Raw genomic sequence first — 11,958 nt, forward strand, 5'->3', positions numbered from 1 at the left:
GGAGAGGCTTCTTGATTGCCATCAACTAATGCCTGTACCCTTTAGCCACACTTATAACCACATAAGGCCACTAAATACTGTGTGTGGCCATATCATACCCACAGTGTCGCGACCTTTGGCCACATATGACCTGAACCAAATGTGTGTTGCTAAAGGCCTACGGCCACACTTTTTTCATGTGACCAAAGGTCAATTTTCACGTAGTGTACTTTTAAGCATATGTTAAAAAGCAAAGATTTGGGAATGTCTGCTTGCTGCAAGTTTAACCATTTTGTAAACCGTTTTTAGTATGATTCACTAGGCAATAACTATACAGGATGTGTTTGCATAGGCAAAATGAATGTTAAGTAATACTCCCTCCGTCCCATTATAAGTGTCATAGTTTGATTTTTCAAGTCTTTCTTGTTTAACTTTGACCGACAATATTTTTATTTGTGTTATATAATACTTGATGTAAAATATATGAATGGATTGGGTTTTAAATGTATTTTACATTGATATAATTTTCATCAAGTATTATATGACACGAACAAAAATATTTATGGTCAAGGTTACAAAAAAAAGAGTTAAAAAGTCAAACAAGGACATTTATAATGGGACGGAGGGAGTATATTGTAATGCTAATAATGAATTTATGCATCTAAATACCTTGCTTTTAGAATCAAAATTACTAGTGGAAATTGTTTGAAAGTTTCATCAACAGCTGTATATACAACATTTGTTTGCATAGGCAAAATGGATGTTAAGCAATATGTTGTAATGCTAATAATGAGTTGCTACAACATTTCACATTCAATGTTACTTTTATACGTCATGTTACTTTTATGCATCGAAATTCTTGCTTTTAAGACCATAATAATACTTGGTGGAAATTGTTTTGAGGGACTGACCGAATTGGCGTCGCGTCCTCGCCGTAACGGGGGGTTGTCGTGGCAAAAACTAATTTGGTATATTACAAGGAGATTTTAAATAAAATTAATATTAAAGCACTACGTTGTCAATAAAAAATTATTAGGGAATGAAAGTTTATGGATTGTTTTGGTTGCTTTCATTTTATTTCAAATCAACTAGGACACGTATATATACCAAACGGCCTCTTGAAGTATATAACGTTAACAATAAGTTATCAATGATATAATACATATTACTAATATTGATTACGATAATAATCTTAAATTTTATCGTAAATATATAAACGAAACATTTAAAAGCTCATTGGTTATTTCCTATATTTTTTTAATCCATCATATTTCTTTATTTGTAAGTGGAAGATTCTCATGCATTTGACTCGAGTTTACGGGTATGGATCTCACCAAACCCGGATAACCTTTAAACGGATTATAACATCTTATTATATTAAAAATTAATCTCACCAAATATTTGATATGAAAATCCTATAAAATAGGGATATACTAAATATCAATATCCAATTTTTTTTTAAAAAGTATTATTTGTAATTAAGAAACAATTTTATAGTAAATAAATAAGCGGGTCATGGGCCTTACAAAACCCGGATACCTTTCAACCAGTAATAACATTTGATTTATTTGGAAAACTCTTTTATTATCATAACTTCTTTGCTAAAAATAAAATTAAAATCTAAAAAAATATATAAGTATTATAAACGAAAATGAAAACAACCTCTGTAACACGTGGGGATAAAAATAGTAATAATATATACATAAATTTACAATATAAAAGATAAGCATTATTGGGTCAAGTTATTCTATAAAGGGGAATAAAAATGAGAAGGATGAGAAGCCATAATTAATTGACATGTGTCAAGTAGGGATCAAAGGAAAAAGGGCATAAAAGGAATATTACGTATTTTCTCTCTCCACATGCAAGTCACATGTTGATTCCCCCATCATTTTTAAACGTCTATAACTTTTTCATATGATATTTAAAAAAAAATTCACCATAATAACAAGCGTTTTTTTACCTTTAATATGAGTATAATTTTGTTATATAATAATAAAAAGTAATTTACATCATTGTGTTTTTTTTCGTCATTGTGTCTTTCTGTTTGTTATTGTGTTTTTTTGCCATTGTGTCTTTCATCTAATCATTGTGTTTTTTTTAAATACTAATAACACCGTTGTGTAATAGTATATATATATATATAATGAAAAATACCAACAAATTATCTAATACATAAAACACAATGATGAATGCATATTACACAATAACCTGAAACTTAAAACACAATGGCCTGAAACGTAAGACACAATGGTAAATACATATAACACAATGGCCAGAAACGTAAGACACAATCGTAAATAATATAACACAATGGCCTGAAACATAAGACACAATGGTAAATACATATAACACAATGGCTTGAAATGTAAGACACAATGGTAAATACATATAACATAATGGCCAGAAACGTAAGACACAATGGTAAATAATATAACACAATGGCGTGAAACATAAGACACAATGGTAAATACATATAACACAATGGTCAGAAACGTAAGACACAATGGTAAATAATAAAACACAATGGCGTGAAACGTAAGACACAATGGTAAATACATATAACACAATGGCCATAAACGTAAGACACAATGGTAAATAATATAACACAATGGCCTGAAACGTAAGACAAAATGGTAAATACATATAACACAATGACCTGAAATGTAAAACACAATGGAATCTATATATTACACAATGCCTTGAACGTAATACACAAACAACATAATACTATTTTTCTCAAATTAAGTGAATATTGAAACAATGACTAAAGCACAAAGATAAGTATAAAGACACATTCTCAAAGACACAATGACGCACGAAAGACATAATGACGTAATCTTTGTGTTAATTTTTATCTATAATATGAGTATCAATTGAAAAACACAATGACCAAAATTTATAACATAATGCATAGAAAAATTCAGTTAAAAACACAATGGACAACCAAATAATACAATATAAAAAAACCCACCATCTTTTTTTTATTTTTATACAACAATATGATATTCATATTAAATATAAAAAAACGCTTGTTATTATGATAAAAAAAATTTTTTTTTAAAAATGTCGTATGAAAAGGTTGTAGACATTTTAAAATGCTGGGGGAATTGACATGTGCCTTGCATGTGGAGAGAGAAAGTCTTCATAAGTGGGTTATTACCATGCCATTCTCATTTATTTTTATTTAATTTTTATTCTTGAATTAATCTCCACAATCCAAATCTAAGATCAATGGATTAGATTCCTTCTCGCATTTCTCATTTTTGTTGTCCTTTGTATTTTAACTTTACTCACATTTAATACTTTTTTATTTTATATATTGAGAGAGTATAAAACAAAAAAGGTTGTTAATTGACTCTATCTAAATATATATATATATATATGCAAGTAATATTTGGAAGCCATTCATACAATCTTGTGTCAGTCTTTCAGGGAAATGGAAAGCATTATAGGCTATTTTGAAAATAAAGCAATCCTAGTCACCGGAGCTACTGGATTTCTGGGAAAAGGTTAGTCTTTCTTCCATGTCACTTAATCTAACTAAGAATTTTTATTGATCATAATTTTGATTCCTATGTACATATACTTCAGTTTTTGTAGAGAAGATACTAAGGCTACAACCAAATATTAAAAAACTCTATGTACTTATAAGAGCTTCAGATTCAAACTCGGCTTTGCAACGGTTGCACTCAGAGGTAGGTGCATGTAATATGAATAGTTGTTTCTGAATCATAAGTGATGCGGTTAACCTGTCTGTGTAGGTTATTGGAAAAGACCTATTTAGGGTCATAAAACGAAAACATGATACAAATATCCATACATTCATATCTGAAAAGATAACACCAGTGGTTGGCGATATCGGGTTGGAAGATTTTGGAGTAACAAACCTGGAGTTGTTAAATGAGATTCGAGGTCACGTGGATATTGTTGTTAACTCTGCTGCTACTACAAATTTTGATGAAAGGTATGCCTTACATCACTTATGATATAGTTATTTTTAGGTTCCAAGGCAATTATGATAATTTGCTATTTATGCTCAATGAATGTGATTGTAGGTATGACGTAGCATTCACAATTAACACACTTGGAGCTAAGCATGTTTCCAAATTTGTCAATGAATGCAGTAATATAAAACTACTACTTCATGTATCTACAGGTATACATGCTAAACTAAGCTTAACACATGCAGTTTGACACTTTTAATGCAATATTGAGGTCTAAAACCGTTTGTGTCACTATATATAGTGAATAATATAGGACCTTTCTTGCATATGTGCACAAAACGGGCCAGGACCCGGTTAGGATTTCAACCCAAACCGTGTTAAGTTGTTGTAAGTTGGGGTTTAAACCGTGTTAGATGAAACCCGGATCGAAGGTCTACATAACTAAGCAATTTGAAACTGATTTTGGTTCGATTTATTAGAATGCTAAATAAGAAACTCGTGTATTATATGTGTTGAATAAAATAATATTAAATAAACCGTTAGTAAATAATATTTATGAATTATAAAACGGTTTTTTGAAATAAGATATGGTTAGAAATTATATATAAATGATAAAGCAATAATACTAAAAGTGAGAGTAGATTGTCATAAATCATCATAACTAAAAGATTTGTCTCATTAGAATTAACATAAAACAAAACATAAAAAGAATAAAATGAGTTGTTGAAAAGATTTTACTATATAATAATTTTGGTGTAGTTTAATCATTACTTTAAAAAAATAAAACTCTTACAAAATAACCATGCACATCATATACTTATTTTCTTGATTATATTGAGACTTCATTTTGTTACATAACCAGGTGCAATTCGAATTTCTCACTTCAACAATTTAAAACGGATACTTAGATGAATAACTTCACTTACAATTCTAATATATACATATATGATACTCAGAATGAAATTTTTAATGGATGTAGCGTTCTCTAGTATGTTTTTTTACGTGTATAATTTTTTCTTTTTTATTAAGTTCAGTTTTTATTTTAATAAAATCATTTTGTGATATAAAATTCAACTTATGTACACATGGTATTAATCTATAATATATATAAACGAATATATAAAAAACCTAGGTGTTGTGATGTGGTCGCTTCCCCTTTTTTTGGAGTCACAAGATTTGCTTGATTTTTAAATAGAGGATTCTCATGCATTTGACCTGAATTCATGGGTATTGGTATTATCAAACCCAGATATTTCTTAAACGGGTTATAACATCTCATTAAATTAAAAATTGTTCTCACCAAATTATTGATGTAAAATCCTATAAAATAGGATATCATAAAAATTAATATCTTATTTATTTTTAAAAAGATATATATATTATTTAAATTAAAAAAACCAATTTGATATTAAAAAATATAAACGGGTCTTGGGTCTCATCAAACCGTAAGTATATTATTAACTTTCATAAATATTATTTATAATTAAAAATCCAATTTTATAGTAAAAAAAATAAACGGGTTTTGTGTCTCATCAAAACCATATGGCTTTTAAACCGGGTTATAACATCTCATTTATTTATAAAACAATTTATCATCAAACCATAAGTATAATATTAACTTTCATACAATAAAATTCAAAAAATAAATAAATATTAGAACAAACAATATAAAACAACCCCCGTATTACGGGGGATAAAAACTAGTACAATCATAAATGTAATATATTTTTTCATATATATTATGTAATTATATATGTATCATCTCGTGTGTTACACGAACTATAAAGCTAGTGTATACTAACAAGAAAATAATTTAGACTTTAGGGGCTCTATTCAATATTCTTACATCAAAGACTTTACATTAGGGCCGGCTTCGAGAAGACGAATTTTTTGGGTCAAAAACGAAAAAAATTTTGAGCCTTAAGTAAAAGCAAAATTTTGTTGAGTTTATACAATTTAATTTTAAGTGGGCTTACTTGGTTATGATTTGAGTTGTGTAAAAAACTTTTGTATATAAATAATCTCAAATAAGACTTGAACCCTCAACCTCTTGGTTAGATGCCATACATTTTTGCCACTAAACGAAACTAGTGTTTATGTAATTATGTTGAAAACATTGATTATACATATTTTTTTTCATAAAAATACTGTTGGGACTTATATTTTAGACCGACGCAATCGAATTTATATGTGGGTGACAAATATATTATTCGGTCTCAACCAAGGGTGGATGGCTTGAAGACCAAGTCATGCTGACTGGTATAAATAGATGTTTTTTATTCATTTGTCTAGTATGAGTGACTGTATTGTGTATGTGTGAGATTTAGGGTTTTATCCCTTTGAGAGAGTCTCTGCCTCCAGGATGAGCTCTCCTGGTGGCGGTTGATATTTCTTAATCGATTGTATGTATGTATGAGTGTTTCATCTTAATGAGAATCATTCGGCTAATATTTCATACTACCATTTATATCTTTTGTGTTTTGATTACAATTGTTCATCCTACTTTATTGTTGATTGTTAATCAAATCAGGCTCTCTCCCAATGCACCTCATCCGTCCAAACATCTTTCACGAGTGAATATGAGTGAGATTCGATCCTAACCCTAGATCCGAGCTCCACTGTCGTTAGTATTCACTCATATTCACTCTTGAAAGATGTTTGGACGGATGTGGTGTATTGGGAGAGAGCCTGATTTGATTAACAATCAACAATAAAGTAGGATGAACAATTGTAATCAAAACACAAAAGATAAACTGGTAGTATGAAATATTAGCCGAATGATTCTCATTAAGATGAAACACTCATACATACATTCATATATACAATCGATTAAGAAATATCAGCCGCCACCAGGAGAGCTCATCCTGGAGGCGGAGACTCTCTCAAAGGGATAAAACCTTAAATCTCACACATACACAATACAGTCACTCATACTAGACAAATGAATAAAAAACATCTATTTATACTAGTCTAGCATGACTTGGTCTTCAAGCCATCCACCCTTGGTTGAGACCGGATAATATATTTGTCACCCACATATAAATTCGATTGCGTCGGTCTAAAATATAAGTCCCAACAAATACATAAAAAAATTGTGCCAAGCGGGTGTCGTGCATGTGGCCGTCGACTACCCTAGCACACCCTTGGGGTGGCTCAGCTTTACATTTATTTTTATTTGTTGTATCCATTTTTGTTCAAATATAGTTTTTTAAAATACCAGTAATCCTTTTTCTTTAATAAACTTATGATTTTGAATTTGTAAATTTGAATGAAATTTATTTATATTTTATACTATTTTAGTGAAATTTACAGTTTTAACAAGAGGGTAATCGGCCGGGTTGACAAATTCATTATGCGTAATCTCTTGCTAAAGGTTTGAAGTAGAAGCAATTGAATTAACTTAATTATATGTATATATGGAAAAGATCTAATACAATAATGCTTTAACGTACGATAAATACGTGAATTCATTTTTTCACGAAACCGATTCATGAAATCACATCTAAACATCTCGGAATCGTCAATACATATATAATTAATCATTGATTCACCGAAAAAAAACAGTTTTGGATGGTTAATCGATCAATTTTTCACTTTTTTTCACGAAAACCATATTTGATTGTTTTAGATTTTTGGCTGAGCGTTTTAGTTTTTTGTGAGCATTTTCTGAGCGTTTTAGGTTTTTTGCCTTTGAGCGTCTCGCGTACTTATCGTACGTTAAGACATTAGCGTACAGTAACTGCATCATATATATATATATATATATATACTAATTTTAGAGCTCTTGTAACACACGATATTATCTAAATTATAAAATTACAAATAAAGAAAATAATTACATAACCTATATGAAAATATGTATTACATCTTGTGTCTATACTATGTGTATATAAAATGATTTTATTTATATCAAAAAATGATTTTTTTAAATGAACTTAATAAAAAAATGCAAGTGCAAAAACGCACCCGAGAACGTTCCTTTTATTGAAACTACCATTGTCAGTATCATATATGTATGCTAAATGAGCGTTACCTTTATTGATATATTTATCAATTTAAAAACCAGAGAAAGAAATGAGACCATTAAATTATAACAACAGATGTTATTTAATACTATGTTTTTCTGAGCTAAACATGAAAAAGGTTTTGATAAGTTTGATAAAATAAAAAATAACATGTTAGCCAGTCAATTTAGTGAATATTTTGATTCATTTAAGCATAGTTTCACATGACATGCTTCACATACAACATTCTAATCACCATTAAATGAAAAGTTAATATTTACACAAATATATCAAATTTGATACAAGTTAGAATGATTGATAGGCCTGGGGTGGCATGTCGTAAATGTTCACTATCTATTTTTAAATTTTAATACTTGAGAGAAAAATAGTCAATTTATCAAATTCTGAACCTTTTGATTTTTTCAAAAAAAGTTCTTGAAAATAATTTGAAACCCAAATCATGTTTAAAATTCTAACTTTTATCAGTTTGACATTTTCAAGTCAACACTATGAACCCGTAACAAATTTGACGATAAATCAATTTGTATTCTCAAACTTTTAAAAACACTTCGATTTTTCATTTTTGACCCATAACAAATTTTGACCAAAATGTAGTTAACTTGTACCAAACAATCTATTTATCAATTTTGACTTTAAAAAATAAATTTAAGTTCCAAAAAACCCGAAACAATCATTGATAAAAAAAACCAAGAAATTAAATATGATAAACTTTGTTATATGTGAAAGTGATTGGTATATATTTACTAAACTTGCCGAAAAAATAAATTGATAGATTTAAAACATATATTTATAATTATAAATTTATATGAAAATTTACAATAATAATAATAACAATAATAATAATAATAATAGTAATAGATAAATGGATTGATTTTAAAAAAATAGATCAACTTTTATGCATGGATTTATGATTTAATAATTAAAAAAAATTACTTTGAAAATGAAAGCATATTCGAGTTTTATTTTTTTATAACATTCAACAATATATATAGTAAAATATGTTAATGATAACATTTAAAATTATATAATATTTTCAATATTTAACAAATATGATTTGTTGTTAATTTTTAGATTTCACCAAGTAATTTGGAATACATAATAGATAATATGTTAATATTTATTTTTATAAAAATATATAAATATAATATAAATAAATGTAATATGAAAGTGAATATGGACATATATTAGAGTTAATTAAGATCTTAGTTTTGAAAAGAAAAAAGTTATGAGGTTTAACGAAAAACCGACATGTCACAATTATTTTACTTTATTAAAATATGTAGATATATATATATATATATATATATATATATATATATATATATATATATATATATATTGGGTCAATTGGATCATGTCAATAAATGGTTGAGATTTAAAATTATAAAAACCGTCATAGTTTCTTAGAATTACTCTTTCACCATTATAACCGATATAGTTTCCTATAATTGATTTTTCACCATAGTTTGTAATGCCACATGTAAAATCTTTATTGATTCTTACCATTTCTAAAAAACTATTTATTTTTATGTGAACCCTTATATATATATATATATATATATATGAAAAATTTAATGTACAAATAAAATTAACGTGCTAATAGTGATAACCAAGTTGAGTAATTATATATATATTAGTACAATAATTATGTAATTACATCACACACTAATTATGTAATTACTTTATGATATAATTACATAATTACTTTATCTGTATATATAATTACTCTACATGTTCTTACCATTAATAAGTTAATTTTTTAGTGGAGAATTTAATGGAATTAAAGATGTTTTATTTTTTTTAACTGAAAATGATATTGCCAATCATTTAAAACATTAATAACATGTAACATATTATATAAAATACATAGATTAGTAAAAAAAAATTAACTGAAAAAAAAATGTCAATCATTTAATATTATAGTTAGAATTTTTAACTTCTTTTAAGTGATTCAATTGTTGTTTAATGAGAACTCGGTCTTGTTTCAGCTTATGTCTGGGGTGAAAAGTCTGGAATCATATTGGAAACTCCATTTAAAGTTGGTGAGACACTTAATGGTGAAAACAATCTCAACATTAAAGAAGAACAAAAAGAGATACTCGAAAGACACAACGAACTCATCATTGAGAAAGTTAATGAAAAAGCCATTTCATCTTTCATGAAGGATTTTGGTATTCAAAGGTTTATCTCTATTTCTTTTCAATTCGACAAAGCATTATTTTACTTAAAATGGTCCATGCAAATTCCGCCAAACATTAACATAATTTGGGTTTCATTTCGTTATTTGAAGGGCGAATTTGCATGGATGGCCAAATACTTATTCATTCACGAAGGCGATGGGAGAAATGCTATTGCTTGAGGAACTAAGAGAAGATGTGCCACTAGTCGTACTACGACCTACCATCATCACTAGTACCTATAAAGAACCTTTTCCTGGATGGATTGAGGGCATCAAGTAATACGCATGCTATTCTATTTGGTTTAGATAATGATTTAGCTAACAAATTAGTCGTTTTTCTAAACATGATCATTAAACCTAATTTACACTTTCCAGAACCATTGATAGCTTCATTGTGGCATATGGTAAAGGCAGGACTTCAACCTTTCTTGGTGAACCTTCCAATGTACTTGATTTGGTAAGTCCACTTGCCATCAAGTCATGATATAAAAGCAAACACTACAATAATTTCGATCTAGTTTAGCAACAAATTTTGAATTTAAAGGTAAAATGAAAACCAACTTTAATTTTATTAATGGTTTTACCTATAGATTCCAGCAGACATGGTTATAAATGCTATGTTGGCGGCGATTGTAATTCGACATCATAAAGCTTACTCGAGGACCATTTATCATGTGGGATCATCCATGTCTAATCCTTTGAAAATTTCTAGCATCTGGAAATATATATTTGGTTACTTTGCAACACATCCTTTAATAAATCGGCAAGGAAACCCAATTCAAACAACTGGGAAAGTTTTGATGTTGAGGTCCATGTCTAGCTTCAACAGATATATGTCAATCAGATACCTGATCCCCTTAAAGGTGTTCTCTTCACTTTTATTTTACAACATTCTTCTTGGCAACATTTTCTCATGGTCTCAGATTTATTTTATGAATAAAAGCCACATAAGATTTTTGTTAACGTTTTTCTTGCCCATTTGAAGGTTGTCGAATATGCAAACAAAATTCTTCTTGGGGCTTTTAACGCTTGGTATTTTAAGGTTGACCAAGAGATCAAAATCATACTTCGATTAGCATTTCTTTATAAACCATATGGTCTCGTCAATATGATGTAAGTGCATTACCCTTTCACGCATGCTCTATTTAATTAATAGTTTGTTTACAAATAAATGATCCTTTGATTAATGTTGTATGTCATAATTTATAGTTTTGATGATGCCAATCTCATCAAATTGCTTTGCATAATCAAAGAGAGTTTCAAAGATGAGATGGAGACGTTCTTCTTGGATACCAAGTCAATCGACTGGGAATGCTACCTTATGAATATACATATCCCAGGCTTGGTGAAACATGTCTTAAGCACTCGTGTCCAGAAGTAATTAAGACTCTTGTCAACAATGTCATATACAATATATGAATGTATTTCTTCGTGCACAAGCAATGTTTACATATATTACATGGAAAGTTAAGAATAAGTGACTATTCTTCTCTTGTAAGGAGTGGAAAATTTATCATAATAATGGTTACTATGTGAAACTTGATTTGTTTATATTCGGTGTGTATTGTAAGAATTTTTACATTAATGTTCATGTCAACTTTCAAATGCACTTGAGTTTGCACTCATGAATGATTATCTATCCAATTATAGAACGTGATATAATTACACAAAAAGCCAATAACTATGCTATCACTTTCAGTAGCACATGTCTTTAAAAAAATAAAAAAGCAGATTTGACACATGTGTCTCCTTTAATACAAAAACTTACATTATCGTTCGTTTTTTGAGTTAATTTAAATATGGAAAAGAAATGAAATGAAAGAAAAAT

At 28.5% G+C, this 11,958-nt stretch overlaps 1 protein-coding gene across 1 annotated transcript; it reads left to right on the forward strand.

Annotated features, from left to right (window-relative positions):
* The first annotated feature begins 3,389 nt into the window (after positions 1–3,389).
* Positions 3,390–11,681, forward strand: LOC143588628 (alcohol-forming fatty acyl-CoA reductase-like). Its single transcript, XM_077069585.1, has 10 exons — positions 3,390–3,491; positions 3,574–3,677; positions 3,744–3,946; positions 4,038–4,138; positions 9,940–10,132; positions 10,242–10,406; positions 10,506–10,587; positions 10,721–10,993; positions 11,116–11,243; positions 11,340–11,681. Exons 1-10 carry the CDS (start codon positions 3,419–3,421, stop codon positions 11,509–11,511), a joined length of 1,494 nt encoding a protein of 497 aa, XP_076925700.1. The 5' UTR covers positions 3,390–3,418; the 3' UTR covers positions 11,512–11,681.
* The last annotated feature ends 277 nt before the right edge of the window (positions 11,682–11,958 follow it).

This window comes from Bidens hawaiensis, unplaced genomic scaffold (assembly GCF_021521415.1).
Source record: "Bidens hawaiensis isolate Kalapana, Puna unplaced genomic scaffold, B.hawaiensis_p1.1 tig00036547_1, whole genome shotgun sequence".
Classification (NCBI taxonomy): domain Eukaryota; kingdom Viridiplantae; phylum Streptophyta; class Magnoliopsida; order Asterales; family Asteraceae; genus Bidens; species Bidens hawaiensis.